Source organism: Paroedura picta, chromosome 11 (genome assembly GCF_049243985.1).
Source record: "Paroedura picta isolate Pp20150507F chromosome 11, Ppicta_v3.0, whole genome shotgun sequence".
Lineage (NCBI taxonomy): Eukaryota > Metazoa > Chordata > Lepidosauria > Squamata > Gekkonidae > Paroedura > Paroedura picta.
In genome coordinates, this window is record NC_135379.1 from 778,224 (window position 1) to 799,818 (window position 21,595).

The following is a 21,595-nucleotide window of genomic DNA, read 5'->3' on the forward strand; positions in this document are numbered from 1 at the left end:
TCCAAAGGTGGGAATGGCGGCAATGTGCAAACATTTTTCAACTGAACGATGCGCCAATGAAGAGTCATGAGCGGCAAAGGTTGCTTAAACCGTCCACGGCGTGGGCCCGCACACAAGGGCGCGCTGAGGCGCCATCTCCTGTGGGTTACCCAGAATCACTTCAGGCCTGGTGCAAAACCCGGATGCCAGCGAGGCCCTTGCAGCCTGCCCTTTTGCCTGACTGGCAGGTGCCTGAGGCGGGCCGAGGAGGGGGCAAAATGTGTGAAGACCAGCTGGGTGCCAGCCTTTGTGTCCTTGCACACTTGACTAAAGGGGCCACTGGACTCAAAGTTTGTTCCGTGCAGGGGTAGTCGAACTGCGGCCCTCCAGATGTCCATGGACTACAATTCCCATGAGGCTCTGCCAGCATTTGCATTTGCTGGCAGGGGCTCATGGGCATTGTAGTCCATGGACATCTGGAGGGCCGCAGTTTGACTACACCTGCACTGTGACAATGTAGACTCAGGTGGGTTGCCGGGTTCGTCTGAAGCAGCAGAACAAAGTCAGAGCCTGTTGGCCCCTTGAAGACCAACCAAGCTTTGGTGCTCAGGGACACCTGCGCAGCGGGCAGAACAAGGTTTGAGTCCAGTCAGACACCTTATTCTGAGGAAGAGTGCTGTACATGGAAGCTTAAGTACTGAATGAAAGTTTCTTGTTCCTAAAAGTGCCACTGAATGCAGACTTGGTTTTACTAGAACTGTGTGTAATAACGCCCTGAATCAATCTCGGTTGGTCTTAAAGGTGCTCCTGGGTTGTGGTGCTTCAGACCAACACGGCGACCCCCAGAGAAGCACGTCGGATCTCAGCCAGGGCCAGAGCCTTCTCGGTCCTGGCCCCCACCTGCTAGAACGAGCTCCCTGAGGAGATCAGGGCCCTGCCCGAACTTCCAGAGTTTTCAGGGCCTGCAAAAGGGAGCTCCTCCACCAGGCATTCGCTTGAGGCCGACCGACTCAGAACACCTGCTGAGCCCCCATGACTGAAAGAACCAGCCCCCAATGTTACTGTTGTTATTTATATATTAAATTGTTGATGTTACAGTCTGTATATCGTTCCATGTAAGTTATATAATGTTCAATGTAAACCGCCCAGAGCTGCAAAGAAATGGGCGGTATAAAAATCCAAATAAATAAAATAAAAAATAAAATAAATTTGATTCTAGAACAGCGTGTGTAGCACATTCCGGTGGGTGGCCGTTGTTGTGTCCGTGGGCTCAGGAAACCCAGACACGGCTAGTGCCCTTCAACTCTGTGTGACCCAAGCAAAGCACTGAGCAACCTCTCCCCGAATACCCAGATCCTGAACCAAAGGATCTCTCCGCCCATCACCTCTTTGCCCTAAGCGGAGACCTCTCACTGGATGTCAACACAGGCATTCCATTGGGTGCAGAACAGCTGTAATCCTTGTTTCCCATTGGCTGATTTTGACGATCCGAGCTGGGATCGCAAGCTCTGGTCCTCTCGTGTTGGTCCAAGGGCACCTTGACGACCGACAAGGTTCAGTTCTGGGCATGAGCTTTCTTGCGCAGGCACACTGCCCGCCCGAGTGTAGATGAGCCGGTGGCCGCCGAGGGGGGCGCTGCAGGGGCTAAGGGGGATTAATGGTCACTTTCGCCAACATTTAAAGCCCTCCCATTGGGAGGCTAGGCAGGAAGAACGGAGCGCTCCGCAAGGCGGGCATTTCTGCCGCGGGCGATGAGCTCCTCCCGCCTGCAGGTGGCGCTGCTCGGCAGGGTTGGGCGGTGGCCACACGCATGCGTATTCTCCGGCGCCGAGGCCAAGCCAGGCTGCGGGAGGGGCTGCTTGCGGCTGCGCCGGAGCATCTCCCGGCGCGCATGCCCAGTAGCTGCGCCTCGCGGGCACCGGCCATGGCTGAGTGGACTCCTGCCCAGGTGAGGTTAACCCTGCCCTGCCCGGGGAGGGCGCCCGCGGGCGGCCCCTTGCCAACAGGCCGGGGGAGGAGCTCTGGCCGCGGGGGGCGGGGCCGGGGCGGGGCGCGGCGGGGGGTCACGCGGGTCATTCGGGGGGGGACAAAGGGCCCTGCCTGGCGGCGCCTGGTCCCTGCGGGGGGGGGGGGGTCGGGGTCGGGGTCGGGGCCGGGCTGGACCTCGCCCGGGAGTGCAGAGCCCGGCCCCTGGAGACAAGGGCTGCGGGGGACCGCCGGCCTCTGGGAGCCTGCTAGCTCGGGGGGGGGGGGGGTGAGACCCCGCCAGGTCTCCATCCCCCCCCCGGACTGCCAGTGCTGGACAACAGCCGGACCCCCCCCCCCCACCGGCCACCAGCCTGGCCTCCTGCGGGAGACGCCAAAAGTCCCCCCTTACTTTTGGAAAATGAGGTCCGGTCTGCTGTGAGAGGCGGGAACAGCCGTAGCCAGAGGAGGGGCTGCATGCAGACATAAACTCTCCGCCAGATCTGGGCATTCCCTTTCGTTTTGCATTACAAGAGCTGCGTTTCTAGCCCTCTCTGCTGTGGCTGAGCAGGATTCCCGGGCCGGCAGGCGGGAGGAGCAGGGTTCTCGGTCCCTTGCCCCTCCTTGGCGTGGGGAGCAGAACAGCAGCACATGCATTTGGGGTGAGGAGAATGCCACCCCGGCCCATTTCAGAGGGCAGCCAGAGCAACTAGATGGGAGACCTGACCTGGGCAGTCCTGTCGGGCCTCAGGGGCTAAGCAGGGCTGACCGTGGCTGGTCCTGGGATGGGAGGCCTCCAAGGATTTGGGAGGCAGTTCCCCCAACGAACACTAGGGGTCAAGGCAGACAAACCGCCTCCGAACATCCCCTGGCTGGCTGCAGGGGCAGCAGCAACCAACTCCCTGGGAACTGGTGGACAGCTCTTGACTAATCCTCCTGGCTATCTTAGAGCGATCTTGGTGTTGTGGTGAAGAGCAGTAGCCTCTAAGCTGAAGAGCCAGGTGTGATTCCCCTCTCCTCCTCCAACACATGCAGCCAGCTGGGTGACCTTGGGCCAGTCACAGTTCTCTCAGAGCTCTCTCAGCCTCAGTGTCTCTATTGTGGGGAAGGCGATTGTAAGTTGCTTTGAGACGCCTTCTGGTAGTAAAAACCGGGGGACAAAAAACAAGTCCTCTGCTTCTACTCAACACATGCGATGCAATTAATACGTAAACAAACTAGATGACAGTCCAGGAAGCTTCTGTTTGTGCTGCTATGTGCCACAGAGCCTTCTCCCGTGACGGGTGCACAGGACTGTAGCTCTGCAGCTTAAGCCAGCCTTCCCTGCCCTGCTTGCTGAGTGCCTGTGGCTGACACCGGGGCCTGGCTTCTTGCTACCAGATGGGGCTTTTTTTGCCAATGCAGGTTCCCGCAGGATGAGTGGCCTCTGACGCGACTCCCTTCTTGCCCACAGGCTTGGGAATGGGACGTGGAGCCCCAGCACCTGGCCTCCTTTCAGCCCCCCGCCCTCTTTGAGCAGACGGCGGAACGGGAGATCTACCCAACGGCTGAGATCTCCTTGTGGACAGTGGTGGCTGCCATCCAGGCAGTGGAGCGGAAGGTGGACTCCTACGCCACCCGGCTGCTGAACCTGGAGGGGAGGACGGCCACCGCTGAAAAGAAGATCTTTGAGTGCGAGAAGACGGAGCTGGAGTTCAGCAACCACGTGGCCGCTCTGGGCACCCTCATCCAGGAGTACGGGATGCTGCAGCGGAGGCTGGAGAACATGGAGAACCTGCTCAAGAACCGGAACTTCTGGATCCTGAGGCTGCCACCTGGCCCAAGAGGAGAGACCCCCAAGGTGAACAGACGCGGGGAGGCTGCCTGTGGCCTGCAGAGGCCCTCCTGGGCCCTGTGGCCTCTGGTAGGCCGAAGAGATGGCTTCCGGGCTCAGAAGCACTCAGCTGCCCTTTCCCCTCCCTGCCCAGTAGGGGGCCCCAGAGACATCTGCCAGCCAGTGCGGCACTCCGGGTGCTGAATCAAGAGGGACCTCTGGCCTGGTCCGGCAGGGCTGTTGCTCAGCAGGAAAGCCTCTGCTTGGCCTGCAGAAGGTCCCTGGACCAGGCAGGAGGAGATGTGGAACATTTCACCTTGGAGGGCGGCTGCCAGAGTGGGCAGGAGGCACTGAGGGTCCGAGGCAGTCGAAGCCTCTGCCTTGACCTCCTGGCTCTGGCTGGCGCGCTGGCTGCCTTGGAGCTGGTCAGCCCTGCAGGGGCAGCAGCAACCAACTCCCTGGGAACTGGTCCACGGCTCTTGCTTCCTGGAGAGCTGCCAGGGAGTCCCAGCAGGCTGTACTGGGGCTGTGTTCAATTATCCCCTTGGTCCTGAAGCGTTCTAGGGGGTCTGGGGCTAGTCACACTCTGCCTAGCAGGGCTGTTGTGGGGGCAGAATACAGGCAGGCCCCCCTGGGAGGAAGGGTAGAAGACAGTGGTGGGGAGAGAGGAAGGAACCCGTCTCCATGCCTGGGGGACGCTGGCTGTCTCCTCTTTCCTTTGCCCGCTCAGGACCTCTGAGGCCTGCCTGTGCTTTCAGGTCCCAGTGACTTTTGACGACAACACCGTCCGCTTCTCGGCCCAGGAGTGGGCCCGCCTGGAGGAGTGGCAGAAGGAGCTGTGCAAGAACATCACCAAAGGCCATCATGAGCCCTTGGTCTCTCTAGGTAAGGGGGTTGGGAACAGGGACGCTGCCCTGGGGGGGGGGGGGGGCTGGGTGCTCCTCCCTACAGGGCATCCCATGTGGGGGGTGTTATTTGTGGGACTGGACAAGGGCTTGGCCAGAAAGAGGGGATCTAGGTGGTGGGGGGGGGGCAGAGACATACCAGGTCCAGAACCAGGTCCTGTGCGGAGGCTCCTTCAGTATGGGGGAGGTGTGACCCCGGCCCCACTTGCCTAACAAGCAACTCCGCACATGCTCAGTGTATTCTTTCCTGATCCGTTGACACGACCAGATTCTGCCCTTTGCAAAGCTGGCAGCCTCCCTCCAGCAGAACGAGTGGGAGCACTCCACGTCGCTGACCAGGAGGTCCTGGAGGACAGGGCCTTCCTCCCGGAGGTCAGAACAGGTGAGCCGATTTGGGAGCCTGGGCAGGGAGGCGGGCGAGGTGGTTGGTGCTCAAGGCCACCGGCCAGCCTGACAGTGCCAGGGTGCTCTGTGGTCAAAGAGGGAGGAGAAGTGAAAAGCCCCAATGGCAGGCCATGCTTCAGGAGCCATCCTGAGGGCAGGAAGCAGAGGGCTGTGGGAAGCATCGTTCCCAGGGGGCCACCCCTGAAAGGCCCCTGCAGAGCTCAGGGAAAGTGTGGGGCCTCAGGGGCATGAGAAGGGCCAGCACCCTTGCCGTTCTTCATTGATGTTCAGCGGGAGGGCCGTGTTGGTCTGAAGCGTGTTCGCAAACTTGGCGGGGGGTTGGTTCCCACCACTGACCTCGCCCTCCTTTTCTCAGCGGCATTCAACTTTCCCTGCCTCCTGACAGCTTTTCTCCCCCCAGGGCCTGCAGGGCCACAGAGAGGGGCTGGAGTCCAAACCTGCCTGGACGCCCCACCCTCTGCCCCCGAGACCCTTGCTCCTCACCCCAGACGAGAGTGCGCAGACTACGCCTTCCCTGGTGAGGAAAGACCCCTGCTCTTTGCTGTCTCGTCCCCATTGAGCTTGTCGGCCCCGACCCCTCCCCCCCCGGCCGGCCAGCCAGCCAGCCTCCCCCGTGCAGCTGAGCTGCTCTCTGAACTGTGCCTGCTGCTCCGTCCCCCAGAGGCAGAGTCCTTGGCTTCCAAAGAGGATCTCTTGTCCTGGATTAAGCAAGAAGAGCCTGCTGCAAAAGGCCGGTGGGGCCCGGAGCGAGAGGTCCCCCCTGTCCTCGGCTACGGTGAGTCGGAGCGTGTGCTGCCAGGGGGCGCGCCGAGCTGTCGCTCCTCCTTGCTGCCGTTCGCGGAGGGTTCCACGGGGCCGGGGCCAAGAAAGCTGCCCTTTCCTCAAGTCTCCCAAGATGCAGGCAGAATCGGTTTGGTTATTGGGGCAATTCACTGTCTTGCTTTTGGTCCTGCTCACTGATCTCATTTTCGGTGGGCCTTCTGTGCTTCCCTAGTGCCCCCCCCCATGCCTTGGCGACATCGGGTTTCCCACCCGTGCCCCCCCACCCCCAGAGGCCCAGAACGGTCTGGTCAGTGTTGCAGGTTCCTGGACAGGCCCTGATGTCTGGGAGGGGGACAACGCCTTGCCCTTTAGGGAGCCGGGGTCTCGTTTCTTCCCCCCCAAAATGGTAATCGTCAGCACTGTGGGCTTGGACTTCCTCGCCTCCGCAAACTTTCCATGCGGCCGCTGCTCACTGTCCCTCCAGGCGGGGCCAAGAGGCTTGTCTTGGGCCGGGGGTCGGGCTTCGGCTCTGGGGATCTCACAGCTCCTTCCCCCATTGTCTGCCTCCTGCCAGATGATGGCGCCGTGGTCAAAAGCGAGGCACAGAACCTCGGAGTGGGACCCCAAGTCGTCCTGCCAAGCCACGGGATGCTCCCCGGGACACCTGGGCAAGAGGCGTTCCAGGTCCCCAAGCCGGAGGTGAATGGGGAGAGGCAGCCCATGGCCCCTGATGCCCAGCTGCTGGAGGAGCCCCCCCTGGGCGACAAGGGGTGCCACGAGCCAGAGGACGCCCAGCCAGAAGCCTGCCTCAAAGCAGAGCCCTTCCGGTGCGAGCATCAGAGGACTCACGCGGGGGAGGAGATGTACGGGGACAGCGTCCTGCCATCCCTTGAACCCGGAGCCCAGCAGCTTCCGGACCCCTACGCATGTGCAGACTACAAACGTGGCTTTGGGGAACAGCCATTCTCTCAAACGGCGGGGAGGCCGTATGTCTGTCCTCTCTGCCCCAAGAGCTTCCGACTCAAGACGAGCCTGTTGATCCACCAGAAGACGCACACGGTGGGGAAAGGCGAAAGCGCCTTCGTGTGTCCCGAGTGCGGGTGCGGCTTCAGCCACCAGGGCCAGCTCACCCGACACCAGGCCATCCACGCCGACCGGCCGCACCAGTGCTCCGAGTGCCCCAAGGCCTTCAACCGCAAATCGAGCCTGGGGGTCCATCTGAAGACCCACCGCGAGCGGCCCCGGCCCTTCCAGTGCTCCGAGTGCCCCAAGACGTTCATCCGCAAGCAGCACCTGGATGACCACACCCGGACCCACACCGGCGAGAAGCCCTACCAGTGCCCCGAGTGCGAGAAGCGCTTTGCCGAGAAGTCCAAGCTGACCAACCACTACCGGATCCACACCGGCGAGCGGCCGTACCGCTGCGGACAGTGCGACAAGCGCTTTGTGCGGGCCCACCACCTGGTCAAGCACCAGAGCAGCGTCCACCAGGCCGGGGCCAAGGTGTACTCGTGCCGGGAGTGCGGGCAGAGCTTCAGCCACGCCCAGGCCTTCGTCAGTCACCAAGCCAGCCACGCCAACGGGGAGAGGAGGCACCGGTGCGGGGAGTGCCTGAAGACCTTTGCCCGCAGGAAGTACCTGCTGGAGCACCAGCGCATGCACACGGGGGAGAACCCCTACGCCTGCCCCCACTGCGGCAAGCGCTTCCGCTACAAGCAGTCCCTCAAGCAGCACTTGCGCGTGCACGGGGACCAGCTGCCGCCCCCCGCCCCCAACACAGAGCGGCACCCCGCACTCAGCAACACGGCCGGGAAGCCGCCTCTCCCTTCGGCCAGCCCTCCCAGCGGCACCTGAACGCGGGCCCACGAGGATCCCCGTTCCCCTGCCCCATTGACAGACGGGTTCCAAGCCTGGAAGCGGTCCCGTCACCCAAGGCGGCTGGCGGGGGCCCTCTTTGAGTTGGCTCTGGCCCGGCTTGCACAGTGTCATCCGTGGAACTGCCTCCTTTTGCAGTGGGAGGGGAAGATTCCCATCACTCAGCTGGTCTCTGAGGGCTTCCGTGCCGGCCTGAAGCCCCACGAACCTTTCTCCAAGCATGTCACTAGTCCAAGAATCCGCAGCGCTCCCGGTCTCAAGATTCAGTCTGGATTGCCAGCAGATGGAAAATAAGGCTCCGCTTGTCTAAACACAGGTCAGAGAGTCCAGGAGGCTGGGGGGCAGAGGGACCCAGGGTGTCTTGGGCCGAAAGGCAGAGGAGGCTCAAACCTGGCCAGAAGCAGTGCTCGTCCTTGGCAAATGCCACTCTGCCCCCCGCCCGCCACCGTCCAGGAGAGGTGTGTGGCCACGAGTGGTAGCCGGCTCCTTCCCTTGTGGCTCAGCAGCTGGGCTGGCCCCCATCTGAACCCCCTCCCCTCCCCTCCCCTCCCCTCCGGCAGGCCTTTATAGATAATATTTATTTCCTGCTTCCACTCACTACCGTGGAACTATGTTCCCATTGCTTGTAAATGACCCAAGCAGTTAGTATGATTAAGAAAATGTATTGAAAGGATTTAAGGTAAAGGCTACAATACAAGAAGAAATCTGACAACACATAAAACAAGAAAACTAACTTGCTGGTTGAACCCCAGCGGGCCTCACTCGTACAGCACCTGAAAGCAAGCCGGCGCTCCTTCCGCCACTCTGAGCGCGGCCCGCCCTTCAAGGATGCCCGTGCCTCCCACGTCCTGGTGCAGAGCCCTGCCCTCGTTCCCCTAACTGCCTTTCACCGATCAGATGTCCAGTCAGGACCCACTGAAGTCCCCTCCCAGTGGAATGAACCAGAACCCAGATCCCCCCAGCTCCCTGCTCCCCCCTTCTTGAGCCCGCAGGCAATTTAGGGGTGTGGGAGAGGTGTCCAGAGATAGCCCCAGCAAGCCCCGGCCGACTAGTTCCCCCCTCATGCATCTCACGTGCCAAAGAAGGATGGCCAAAATCCCGAGGAGGGACCAAGGGTGAATTAAAGCGACAGATCAGAGGCTTTTCCTTTGCCCCAGCGTTCAGGCCTTCCCGGCTCTGGCTTTTGCTTCCAGAGGGAAACCGATGGGCCTGCGGGGAAAGTGAAGCGAAGCAGTCTTTCAAGGACAACTGGGGTGGTCTTGTGGTTTGGAGGTCATACTAGACCTGCAAAGATCTAGGTTCGAAACCCCATTCCTGGATGGTCCGAGTTCCGTCCCTCTTGTCCAGCCTCTCTGCAGGGTGGCTGCTGAGGCTGAGCTTAATCCCCCTCCCTGATGTTCTTGAGACAGATTCAACCGTCTTGGTCTGAAGCCGTTTCCTTGAATGCTTGGAGTAGACGTGGTTGGCCTTCAGGGCCCCACTGGGCCCAGCTGGCTCTTGGAGGCAGGGCAGGAGGAAAGAGATGGGAATCCGGCAAAAGAAGGCGGCCCAGCCTGGGGGAGAGGGCTTCCCCTCCTGGCTTGTGCTTAGGCCCGGGGGCCTGCCTGAATCCCTTGGCAGGGACAGGAGGAGGGAGGGATTCAAGGGGATAGCCATAGAGTCAGGTGGGAAAGGCTCTTCTAGGCCTAGGGGACTCCCTGGTCATCCCCCTCTGGAGGCCCAGGCTAAGCGGCCTCTCCCCGACCCTGGTGGAATCTAGGGGGTGGGGGGGGGGCTGCACCGTGTTGCAGCCTCGGAAGGAGGCGGGCTTTGTGTAGGGGCTGGGTCGGACGGGGTCTCAGCTCCCTCAGTGGCCTTGGAAGAGCCTGCCTCCCTACAGTCAGGCTACACACAAACAAGGTCTCTGATCGATCCAAGTCCCGGAAGCCCCTTGAAGACCTGGGAGATTCTCAGGGCACGGCTTCCCGAGAGCCAGGGCTCCCTGGGACATCCGCCTGAGGAGTCCTGGAAACTCTTCTCCGGGGACTCAGATCTCATCTGGGGAGACAGGGTCAGATGGAGGGAGCTCCGACTCCCAGCAGCTCATCCCCCGAGAATCTTGCTGGTTACTGAGGTGCAGCTGGACTCGAACCAGGGCAGCTCCCTGCTGGATTGCAAGGTGCTTGCATGTGGGCCGTGCCTTGTGAGGCGGTGGGTTGCCAAGGCCAGGAAGAAGGGCCACGTGGGGCCACAAGGAAGAAATGTGCACAGGCAGTCTGTCTCTGCCTGTGCACATTTCACTCCAAAGAGTTCTCTGCCAATCCTCCCAGCCTGGAGTGCTTGTAAGAAAGGCCAGTGTTAGGGGGAGGTGAGCCAAAGAACAAAGGAGGAGGAGAAAGGTCAGGCAGAGGCGGGCAAGGGGCAGAGGAGGACACGCTGCACTCTGGCCGGAAGCACCCCTTGACCGGAAAGGAGGACTTGGCAGCAGGGGCACAATCCCTCTGTGCTTTTTTTAAAGGAGAAAAATATGGGATGGGGTGGATTAATAAAGGTTTTGTACCATGCCTTTGGATACCTGATGCCCTCCTCGTGAGTTTGTTCTGAAGAATCAATACCACCTTTCGAGTCTGCATCAAAACAGAACCCCCCTCCCCCCCCGAAAGGGAGAGCGAGGAGAAAGGGAGGCGGGCTGGGGCGGGGTGCAGAGGACCAGGCTAGGCGGATGTGGCTTCCCTGCTCAAGAGTAGCCTATCCTGTGGGGATCCTGTGGGGGCTGTAGGCGCAGGACTGGCCCAAGCAGGTGTTCAGTAGGAGTTTCAGAAGGGAAGGCCCCCAAAGCTCCAGAGAGGAGCCCTTTGGCTGGGCCCAAAGCACAGTCCTCCACATTGTGATCAGCCAGGGGGCCCTCCAGGCAGTGAGTCACTGATGGTGCCTTGGAGTGGCTTAGGTGTGTGTGTGTGTGGGGGGGGGGAGGGCTCTGGGAGGCCTTGGGATTCTCCTGTGGCTTCCTTCCTCTGGGTCGTCTTGGAGCAGGCGAGCTCCGGGTGCCAGAATGGCTTGCCTGATTGGCTCCATCTGCAATCCTCGAAACACTTATTGCAAACCCTCCAGGTGGAAACAATAGGAATAAATGCATTCCAAAAACAGGCAATGTCAGCTGTACCACGCAGGGCTTGCCCAATTCCACAAGCCTCATTTCATACACACGATAAGGTGCCAGCAGTGCCCTGTTGCTCTCTGCGTGAGGGAATCAGTTAACCCGAACCAGCCATAAGAAACCCCAACACTCAGAAGCCATTGAGGGGGCATTTTAGAAGAGTTGGTTTTCATGCCAAGCTTCTCACTGCCTGAAATCGTCTTAAAGCGTCTTGCAACCCCTTCCCTTCCTCTCACAACAGACTCGCACACCCCGTCAGGTAGGTGGGGCTGGGAGCTCTGGCAGGACGGCTCTGGGAGAACAGCACTATCAAGGTGGTGACAAGCCCAAGGCCATCCAGATGGCTGCGTGTGGAGGACTGGCCATCTGCTGATTTGGACCACCACGCTGGCAACCCCTTTTGGTTCTCCGGACATATAGCAGATTCAAAAGTTATGCGCAAAGAACCCGTCAGAAATTAAATCCGGATTAGATAGAGGTGGGTTTTCTCTAACAGCGCCGCAGTGCTTAAGAGGCCCGCTCGGCCATGGAAGCTCCCGGCTGCTCTCTCAACCGAGCCTACATTGCAGGGTTGTTGTGGAGATAAAATGGAGGCTAAGGGAATGAGGCAACCTGCTATTCTGATCTATTGTTCCCAGTAAGAAAAGCTTGCGGGGCTGGACCCTCCCCCCGCAGGAAACGGGTGCTGAGGGGGGGGGGGGGGCATGGCGCCCCAGCCCGGCCTGGTCCGCCCCAAGGGGGAATTCGCCTCTCCCGCCTGCAGGTGGCGCTGCTCGACCAGACGTGACCGGAAGCGCCGCTGGACCCCGCCCCCTTCCTTTCAGCGACTGGCGCCGGAAGCTAGTGCGCACGCGCAGTTGCCTCTGCGGAGGAGCCTCGCGGAGTGAGGGGCTGTGACGTCACTGGGGTGGGGGCTGGGCGCCTGGCCCGGGGGGGGGGCAACCGGTCTCCCCCTTGGCTGGAGGTCAGTTGGGATTCCGGGAGATCTCCAGGCCCCAACTGGAGGTCGGCAACCCCGCCTCCCCCGGCCACCGTGCACAGGCCCTTAGCCCCCCCCGCCCCCCCCCCGCCTCGGCCCTTGTCTCTGGGCAGCGGTGAAGAGAGCGGCCTGGAGTCTGGAGCACCCTCCTCCTCCTCCTCCGTACGCAGCCAGCTGGGTGGCCTTGGGCCAGCCACAGCTCTCTCTGAGCTCTCTCAGCCCCACCCACCTCACAGGATTTCTTTGATGGCGAGAGGAAGGGCAGGCGATTGTAAGCCGCTTTGGGACTCAGTAAAAAGCAGGGTATAAAAAGCACATCCGGGGCCCTGCTTACCAATCACCTTTGAAGGAGCCAGTGCTCATGATCAGAGGCGACCCTTTGGGGGCAGCAATTAGGCTCTTAACTGGGGTACTCCATTCCCCCCTCCCCCCCCCAGCATGCTCAGGAAGTTCCCCCTCCACAGTTTAGCAACTGTTTGGGACCCCTAAGTAAGAGTCTCCTCTTTGCTCAGGGGCGGCCCCCTTTCTGGCCTGGGCTGACACTGCTGGGGACATGGAGCACACGCTGTGTGAACAGCACCGAGAGCGATTTTTATGAAATGATGGAGGAGATCTTGTCTGCAAAACGGGAGGACAACAAGAGCTACATTAACCGGGACCGATACCGGATGTTGATTGAAGAAGTTAGAGGCAAAAAGGGGGAGCATTGCTCCCAGGATCCCAGGTGCTTGAGGCGCTTCAGTGTCTTGAACCTCGAGACAGAAGAGAAGCTGGTGGTGCCCGTCTCTCCCGACACCGTTGTTTTTCGTGCAGTACGCGGATTTGTTTGATATTTTGCACGAGGCGCACATGGTGATTCGTCACAGGAACCAGACCAGGATGCTGAAGGAATTGAATCGCAGATATAAAAATGTCACAGCTGAAACCGTCATGACCTACCTGAAGCTCTGTTAACTTTGCCAGAAAAAGCAGAGCAGACCCATGAAAAGTTTTGCTGCTCAACTGGCCTTGCCCAGTGAAATGGAGTCTCATTGTCCATTTGAGATCATTTATGCGTAAAACGATACTGATGCGGGATTCTAAATGTTTCAGGACGCTTGGCAAAACGTGTTAAACCTGAGCTGCTAACAATGAAGAAGACGAATGAAGGGGCTTAGAAGTGCAGTCGGCATTCCATGCCTTTTGTTGAAAACAGTGGCAGAGAATTAGTCAAACGAAGAGCTCTGTTCCGGTGGGTTAAGGGAAGGCCAACGAACAGGCTGAAGAGGAAACTGAAATTACAGAGGCTGGTGGAAGGAATGAGGCCTCCTGCACAAAGATGCCGTCCGAATCGGCCTCATTTGGGCACAAAGAGAGCAGCTCTCATTGGCCAGAATAAACCGGAGGGAGTTCCTCTGCGAGAGCCCATGAGGCCATGTCAGGATGACGGGAATGCTTTGCGGACGGACTTCCAGACTGAGCAGTCTTCCACACATGACAACACAAAGGAAGCTCGTGCTTTTGGCTGCTGCTGAAAATGTTTGATGAGTTTCCTCCCTGCGGCCCACAATGTTTGTGCAGTAGCTGAAGTTAAGCTGCTGTCCTGCCCCCCAGGATGGATCATCCTGCCTGCTACGACCGGAGCCACGTGCAAAGTAGCGCTTCCCCCATAGATGGCCCCCATGGCTGGGGAGTCCCTCCCCCCAAGATGCCCCCCACGGAGTCTCCTGTCGCCCTTCAACTTGGGCTGCCCTCCTACTCTGGATCCTTCTCCCGTCTTCTCTGTGGGGCTTACTCCTGGGGAAAGGGTTGCTAGGATAGCACCGTTTGTTTTTTGGGCAGTTTGAGTCAGTTACTTGCTGTCCTTGGATTTTATAACTGAAAGTATTTATTTGGTTATTTTAAAATTAACACACACACACACACACACATATATTGATGATGCCTGTATTTTTTATCATTTGGTAAACTGCTTTGATTTTATGGGAGCAAAGTGGATCCTGCTGTCGAGTTTGTTTAATAGATGGACAAAGCCAGGGCTGCTGGGGCTGGGATGGCCGTCCCTGCACGACGGGGGAATTGAACTCCTTTGGGTGACGAGGGGAATGCCCACAGCCTTTGCGTCCTTCACAAAGGGCTCCTCAGCCTTTGCCCCGAAGTCCCAGGATCAGATATCCGTGGGCAGAGTTGGAGTCCAGGGACACCTTCAAGACCAACAAAGCTTCTACTCAGAATGAGCTTGGTCATCAAGGTGCCTCTGGACTCAGACTTTGTTCTGCTGCTTCAGATCAACACAGTGACCCACCTGAATATCTATGGGCAGTGCCCCCCCCCCTCCTGGTGCCTCAACAGTTGGTCTTCCTTTGGTGAATAGATGTGACTTCACAGTCTAGCTCTGTGTGATGCATCATAGGAGTTGTCAGGACGTTAGAGAAACAGAGGCACCGTGTGATCACGACCATCAGCGGTTCCTGTTTGGTTGTACGCAGACGCTGCCGTTTGCAGAAAAGGACTGGATTCGGGTTTCTTTTGCCAGCATGACTTGCCACAGGGTGCGATGGGCTGTGGGCAGGAATCTTAATGGATGATTTTGTTTGGACCAGCACTGTCAATGTGCAGTCCCTCGTGGCTGAGAGCTGCTTCACTCCACTTGCCATTCGCGTAACACCCCAGGACACAAGTGATATGCCGAGAGAGCCCGGGACCGTCCTCCAAGCCTTGCCGGGGTTAATCAAGAAGCCAGCCCAGCAAGGCAGGACACATGCAATTTCAAAGAAATTTGCAGAAGTATACAAATATAACAGCAATGCAACAGAAAGGGAAGAAAATAAAACTAAATAGCCAACTTAGAATACTTCAGCGTCAGTCCTCTGACCCAGATGTCAGAGCGAAGGCAGAGGGTCTGGATAAAACTCCAGGTCCAAAATCCAAGCAGCAGGGCTTCTGACAGCACAAGACCCAACCTAAGGTGCAAAGGATGGCCAGAAGGAAAGCCCAGGGGAACAGGCATCTGACCTGGAACAAACAGTCATGTTGCCTTACGCTAGGCTGCCTGGTCACAGACTCCTTGCAGCAGAAGGGGCTGTACAACCCCCTGGTCAAGGCAACCAACCCCCCTGCTGAACTACTCGGACAGATAAATTGGTTTGGCCAATCTGCTGTGTTGCCAAGACATGTGCCAAGGTGCTTCTGTAGTTGGCATCTAGAGCCAAGCCCCTCGCCCACATCCAATGAAACAGGATGCAAGTGCAAAACTCCCTCCGGATCACTGCCTTTGCTGAGGGGTCCAATGGCACCAAGGGGGAGAGGCTTCAGGTGCCCGTCTACCAATGGCCCCAGCAAGGGCAGTCGAAAGGAAGAGCGTCTCCTACAGACAGAGGGATGACTTAGCAGGCATTACAGAAACTCGGTGGAATGGCTTCCATGACTGGAAAGCAGGAGTGGATGGATAGTTGTTAAAAAAAACCCAGAAAAAGTTGGAGGTTGAGTGGCGCTGTGAGGACAGGGCTTGCCTGTGGAGAGACACAAGAGGAGGAGAAAGTATCTGGGTGAAGATGAGGGAGAGGAAAACAGAGTTTAGTGCTTAGCATCTGCTACAGATCACCTAACCAGGGTGAAGATGTGGATGCTCCACTTCTTAAGCAGCTTGATAAGACTGTCCAGGCAACAGGACCTTGTAATTATGGGTGACTTCAAATTCTCTAATGTGTGCTGGGAAACAAAGTCTGTTAAGCATCCAAATTCAGGCAGCTTTCTGACCTGCCTGGCTGACAATTTTGTTTATGGAATGGTGCAAGAACCTACGAGAGGCTCAGACATACTCTACTAAATACTGGCCAACAGGCAAGAGTTGGTGGATGGGCTGCAAGAGGTAGAACCCCCGTGGGGGAGTGGCCATGTCGTCCTGGGGGGGGGGGGGGCAAGGAAGTTAGTTGTCAGATGTGTCTGTTAAGCTTTCATATGCAAATTTTAATAAACAGAACGATGAGAGTCATCCCATGGACCAGAAGGTTGGAAGATAAAGGAGCCAGTGACAGGTGGGCTCTCCTTAAACAAGGGCTATTGCATTCTCAAGCCATGGCTATTCCAGCAAACAGAAACGTGGTAAGGGATCTAAGAAGCCTATTTGGATTAACAGAGAACCAAAGGAGGAGCTAAGGAAGAAAAAAAGAAATGGAGGGAAGGACAGACTACTAAAGAAGAGTATTTGCAGGTTACTAGGCACTGTAGGTCAGTCATCAGAAAGGTCAAAGCTGGGATTAAGCAGAAACTGGCTGGGAAAGCCTTCTATAAAAAGAAAAGCTTCTTCCGATATGTGAGGAGCAAACGTAAGGTAAACGAGGCAAGAGGCCTGCTCTTGAGTGAAATGAAGAAACTGGGACAGAAGGAAAGTGGAAATGTTCAGTACCTATTTTGCCTCTGTGTTTTCCCAGAAGAATCTGGACTCCTCTAGGGATGGCAGTAGGCAAGGTATAGTGTCTGGGCGGCAGGTTGACATGGACAGAGAGATTATCAAAAGGCACCCAGCTGCACTGAATGAGTTCAGATCCCGTGGGACTGATGGTGTGCACCTGAGAGTGCTCACAAAACTTTCTGGAGAGCTTGTGGAACCCTTGTCCCTCATCGTTAGGAGCTCCTGTAGGACTGGAGAGGTGCCAGAAGACTGGAGGAGTGCAAATGTTATCCCAGTCCTCAAAATAGGAAGGAGAGATGACCTGGGAAACTAAAGGTCAGTGAGTCTGGCCTCAGTTGCAGGGAAGATAATGGAGCAGATTTTAAAGAGAGCCATCTGCAAACATCTGCAGGATGATTTCTTGTTCCTAGGAAGTCAGCACAGATTTGTCTCCAGAGGTCCTGCCAGACCCACCTGCTTTGACTGATCATGGAAGCTCAGTGGATGTTGCTTACCTGGATTTCAGTAAAACTTTTGACAAGGTTCCCCATGATGTTCTGATGGGTAAACTGGAGGACTGCAGACTGGAGTTTCAGATGGTTGAGTGGATAGGGAACTAACTGGTCGGAAAAAACACACCCCAAGAGTGGTTGTCAACGGCGTTTAAAGAGGGTTAGAGAGAGTCATGGGGGAGGAGGTCCACGGGACCCTCGGCATTCGAGGAACGGCAGGGGCAGGAGGCAGTCTCGGGAAGGCCTCGGCCTCCGCTTTGGCTGGCTGCCGCTGCTGCCCTGGGTGGGTCTGCCTTGGACTGATCCAGGGGGATACTGGCTGTGCACTTCTGGCAAGGGCAGCAGAAAACAAAACACAGGGGCTCCGGTTCTTAACAGAATGGGCTTTCCTGAGCGCCCCTCCCCGCCGAGGAGCACTCTGGCTGTGGCTGCCAAGCAAAGAGTACTTGTCAGCCTTCACTGCCCTTGCAGAGCTAAGCGTGCTGTTGAGGGACTCCTTCCCATTACTTCTGAGTAGAACTGCACAGAATCAGACCGCTGGAGGCAAAACCAAATCCAAATTTGCTAACCCTCCAGGTTCAAAGCAATGAAGCTTCTCCGGTGCAAACATTACTTTCAATCAGAGAGACAAATCTAAGATCCCTTCCCCTTAACTCCTCCCGCCTAGGCCCCCAGGTTCGCTCACATTACAGATGCCCTGGCTTGGTTGAGTTTTAGTGCTGCATCCTCCTCGGGAACAATACAAAACAAGCAGAAAAGTCAGCGCTAACCCCCCCTCCCCCCCGGCTTCTGAATATTTACATCCACTTGCAGCACCTTTATTGAATGCACGTCAACAGCACCATTTAAGGGACTTCTCCTCTCAACAGTCTTCTTGTCCCTCCTGCATTCCGGTGCCGACGGTTCTACACCCGACCTCCAGCAAACTACACCCCACCGCTTTAAACGAGCCAGCAGAGGAGATGGGGTTTCCGCACGATGCTCTGCCTGGCGTCGGCCGATCCCGGTGCCGCAACAGAGTCTGTGGCAGACTCAGCGCTCTCCGCTGAGTCCGACGCTCCGGCAGCCTGGGAAGCCAAGCTGTGCTTCATGCGTCTCTTTCAGGGAGGAGGGAATCCTACGTTTGAACTAGGAAGGACTGGAGTCTGGAAGTCGGGGGTCAGCCTTGCGAGGAGGTAGGTGAGTGGGAGAGGAGACCCTTGCCCGGTCAGCAGGCTGGCCCGCCCCCCTGGCCCGCTCTGCCTCCCCCTGCCCGGAGAGGCAGCCATGCTGCAGGAGGAGCTGCCGGCAGGAGAAGGCCTTGGGGCAGCGGCTGCACCGGTAGGGCTTCTCCCCGGGGTGGGTCCGGATGTGCTTCTGGAGGTGGTGCTTCTGCATGAAGCCCTTCAGGCAGACGGGGCACTGGTGGGGCCTCTCCCGGGTGTGGGTTTGCTGGTGCTTCACCAGGTGGTGCCGGCGGATAAAGCGCTTGCCACAGGCGGGGCAGCGGAAGGGCCGCTCGCCCGTGTGGATGCGGTAGTGGTTGGTCAGCTTGCTCTTGTCCACGAAGCTCTTCTCGCACGCCGGGCACTGGTGGGGCCGCGCACCCGTGTGGCTCATCTGGTGGCGCAGCAAGTGGTCGGAGCGGCCGAAGCGCCGGGGACAGAACCTGCAGACCAGCTCCGCCTGGCCGCCCGTGGCCTCCCGGTGGCTGCTCTGGTGGATCAGCAGGTTGACCTGCAGGCGGAAGCGCTGCCGGCACCAGGGGCAGGGCCAGCCCTTCTCCTCCGTGGGGCCCTCCCCTTCCTCCTCGCGGGGGGAACCAGGGCCCTGCACGGCGGGGCTCTCGCTCGCGTGGGCCAAAGGCAGGCAGTAGCCAGGGGAGGCGGGGAGGCTGCCGTGGCTCCTCTGGTGGTTCAGGAGGCCAATCTGGAACCGGAAGCGCTTCCCGCACTCGGGGCACGCGTAGGGCTTCACCTCCACCGACGCGGGCCACTCCTCGCCGACTTTGCCGGTGGCCAAACCTCTCCGCTCTCCCACAGGGCTCTCCAACCACATCCCGGAGCCGAGGGGAGCGTCCCCAGGAGCAGCCGGGCCCTGGAAGTTGCTCTCGCCTGACATCCCTATCAACATCCACGGCTCAAAGACTCCCCGCTCTCGCTCGGGCTCCAGTTTGACGGCCAGCTCCTTGTCCGTTGCGAGGGCTGAGGGGGAAAAGGGAGACTGAGAAGCTGCACGTCGGGCGGCTCTCACTGCCAGCTCCCTCTCTGCCGAGGCGACTAGCCCTGCCTCACCCCGACGTCTGCTCTGCGAGAACCACCTGTGCCAACTACCGGCCCAGAGCGAGCCTCAGCCCCCAACTGTGAAATTGGACTCCCCTCCCCCCCCAGCTGAGACCACCCCCATGCACAATTCACGCCAGCAGCCCCCCTTCAGTGAGCAAAGCAGAGGCTTGTGGGGCCACCACAGGCTCCTGAGAGTCCTTCACCCGGGCTCCTCTCATCGCCCAGGAGGACTAGCAAATGGGGGCCTGGTGGACGAACGACAGCCCCTCCCCCTGCAACGCAAGGCGGACAACGCAGATCCCCCTCCCCCCCCAAGTCCCCAGGATAAGGACTGGGCTTCCAGGAGCTCAGATATCGTGCCTACACCCCCCCCCCCGCAGCCATGAGGCTTCAGAAACTCCTGCATGGCCATTTCTGCATCAGGCTCGGCCCCTCGGCCCCCTGCCCCCAGGAGCATGCAGCAGAGACCTCGGCCGCACCTCCCTTGCCCCAGCCCTCCCGCTCCCTCCCAGTCCAGCACAGATCTATCTTCTCCGGCAGGGCCAAGGGCCGTCTTGCCTGGGCAGGGGGGAGGCCGGCTGGGTTGACTCACCTGTGCTGGGCTTCTCAAGGGTCTGTCCCTCACCCCTGAAATGCATCATATCCAAGGGCAGGAAGTGAGGGCTGGGGAGGCCACCGTCTATGGAGAAACAGAGTGGGGACCGTTACTTCCTCGGAGGTCACAACGCCACACACCAAGCCAATGTGTGCAGCTTGCACAGCTATGCCCTGGAATCAAAAGCAAGGCTGCCCAATGGGGATTAATCAGAACAACGCCCATGCGGATCAGGACCCGTACAAACCTCTCTGCTGACAGGAAACCATTCTTCCGCACACTTACAAAATAAAGGGGGAAAGCAGGTTCGGAGTGCATTGCTTTATACTTTGAGTCTAGGAAATACATATTGAACTAAACAAGAATTCAGTCATTAGGGGAGCACGATGCTACACAAAAATGTTGCCCAAAGCCACGCCCTGCCAGGTTGCTCCCACCACTCCAAGGCAAGCATGCCGTCTCCTGTGCTGGAGGCCTCCTCGTTCCACGTGAAAGGGGAGGCCACCCCGTGTCCGTTCTGGCAAGCAAGTGAAGTGGGCAGTGTTTGCTTCCAGTCTTTCGGAAAGCACCAGTAACAGTTGGATGAAGACTCCCCGCAGTCCAGAGAAGATTTCTTGGCTCGCTTCCCCCTTCACCTACTGGTTTCCAACCTTTGCTTCACAATGATGAGAACCAGAATACAGTTTCTATTTAACAAAGGGAAGCAAAGATTCTCCTGCCCCAGTTACAAGTGGCTGCACTAAAAAGGTCTTTCTCTAGCAGGCAGCCTCCTAGCAAAGGCCTGGGGCACCCTTTTGAGCACCCCAGCTGCTCTGGCGCAAACTTCCCCAGCACTCAGCAAAGAATTTCTGTGCACGAAAGAAAACGCAGGTGCACCAGGCTGTGGATGAAGGGTGGCAGTGTGGGAAGGAGGCCAGCACAGCTGGGCCAGACACTGCACAGAAAAGCATCCCTGGGAGGGAGGGAGGGCACCAATGCGCCCAGTGTGCCATGGAGAGCCCCCTCCCAGAAACAGTCTGCTCTTAGGAACAAGCGGCATCAAGTGACAGGAATGGCCACCACCACAGCCCAGGCACTGGCTGCAGGATCTGGGTGGGCAGAGACCCACCGAGGAAGATGGCCAAAGCACAGGAAAGACAGCTGGCCTGGACAGGGTGTGGGCAGAGATGCCACAGCACTTCCTGCTGTGACAAGGGGATTCCTGCTTTCACCAGAGGTTCTTCCGGCACTGGCAACAGCCTCTCCTGTGCACCTCCACTAGTGCAAAGCCTCTCGGCTTGTTCTACGTCTTTGGGAAGGACAACATTGAACAGTGAACCTAGCCCTGGCCTCCCCTCTCCTCTGTGGATGTTTACTGCCCAGCAAAGCAGAGGCTGGGAGGCCCGCTTGGGCAAGGCTAGCCCGTGAGAGAAGACGGCCCCGGGGCCCTGCCCCACCCACTGCCCTCCAGCTCCAGGGCAGGCAGCCTGACAGCGACCGCCTCGCCTCCCCCCGGCCAGAGGCCAAGACGGAGGAAGACAGGCAGCCTCGTCTTCCGTCTCCCCGACGGGGTCCTTGAAGCCCAGGCAGGGGGAGGGACAGCTGCGTCTGCAGCAGTGGTGACTGCAGGCCAGAGTGGAGAGCACCCTCCAAGCAGGGCCGGGAATTCCCACCGAGAGCCCGTCTACTTCAAAGCTCAGTGCCCTTGAGCTGGAGCCGCCCCGGCCCTTCCCCTGCGGCTCTCCTCCTGCAGCCTCCCTCCAAAGAGCTCCGGAGGGCCCACCAGGCTGTGGCCCCTGCGAGGGAGGGAGAGAGGGAGGCAGGGCGAAAGCACCTGGCCCAAGGTCAGCCCGGGTGCCGTGTGGCACAGTGGGAGGCCTCCTCGGCAATTCTCCAAGCAAGCAGGGTCAGGGGAAGCCTCACCCTCTTGCTGCTGCCCGCTTTTCAACCTGGCCTAGTGGGCGACGGGAAAAGACCCCGCTGCACTTTGCCCCGGCCAACAGCCTCTCCAGAACAGGAGGAGGAGGAGGAGCAAGCAGGAGGGAGGCCCTCGT

The 21,595-nt window shown here is 58.7% G+C and overlaps 2 protein-coding genes across 5 annotated transcripts in view; one reads left to right on the forward strand and one right to left on the reverse strand.

Annotated features, from left to right (window-relative positions):
• Nucleotides 1–1,803: 1,803 nt before the first annotated feature.
• LOC143820923 (zinc finger protein 783-like) lies at nt 1,804–10,257 on the forward strand. Of its 4 annotated transcripts, none has more exons than XM_077304339.1 (7): nt 1,804–1,927; nt 3,398–3,784; nt 4,516–4,642; nt 4,931–5,044; nt 5,453–5,584; nt 5,729–5,842; nt 6,404–10,257. In XM_077304339.1, exons 1-7 carry the CDS (start codon nt 1,871–1,873, stop codon nt 7,681–7,683), a joined length of 2,211 nt encoding a protein of 736 aa, XP_077160454.1. In that variant the 5' UTR covers nt 1,804–1,870; the 3' UTR covers nt 7,684–10,257. The 4 variants fall into 4 exon arrangements, with proteins under 4 accessions (XP_077160454.1, XP_077160455.1, XP_077160457.1 ...); XM_077304340.1 differs by having other exon boundaries at nt 5,468–5,584; XM_077304342.1 differs by lacking the exon at nt 1,804–1,927 and adding an exon at nt 2,330–2,606.
• A 3,472-nt stretch (nt 10,258–13,729) lies between these two features.
• Nucleotides 13,730–21,595, reverse strand: part of ZNF777 (zinc finger protein 777) — a 38,909-nt gene continuing 31,043 nt past the window's right edge. Inside the window, exons 13-14 of the mRNA XM_077304171.1 lie at nt 19,560–19,646; nt 13,730–18,886 (exon numbers count right to left, since the gene is read on the reverse strand). Coding sequence (XP_077160286.1) covers nt 17,832–18,886; nt 19,560–19,646 — 1,142 coding nt within the window. The 3' untranslated portion in view covers nt 13,730–17,831. The remainder of the gene's footprint in view (nt 18,887–19,559; nt 19,647–21,595) is intronic.

Excerpts from the sequence above, each read along its gene's own strand:
- LOC143820923 (XM_077304339.1), top strand. The coding sequence starts at position 1,871 with ATGCCCAGTAGCTGCGCCTCGCGGGCACCGGCCATGGCTGAGTGGACT. Across the intron at positions 3,785-4,515 it reads CAAGAGGAGAGACCCCCAAG|GTCCCAGTGACTTTTGACGA; the intron begins GTGAACAGACGC and ends CTGTGCTTTCAG. Across the intron at positions 5,843-6,403 it reads CCCCCCTGTCCTCGGCTACG|ATGATGGCGCCGTGGTCAAA; the intron begins GTGAGTCGGAGC and ends GCCTCCTGCCAG.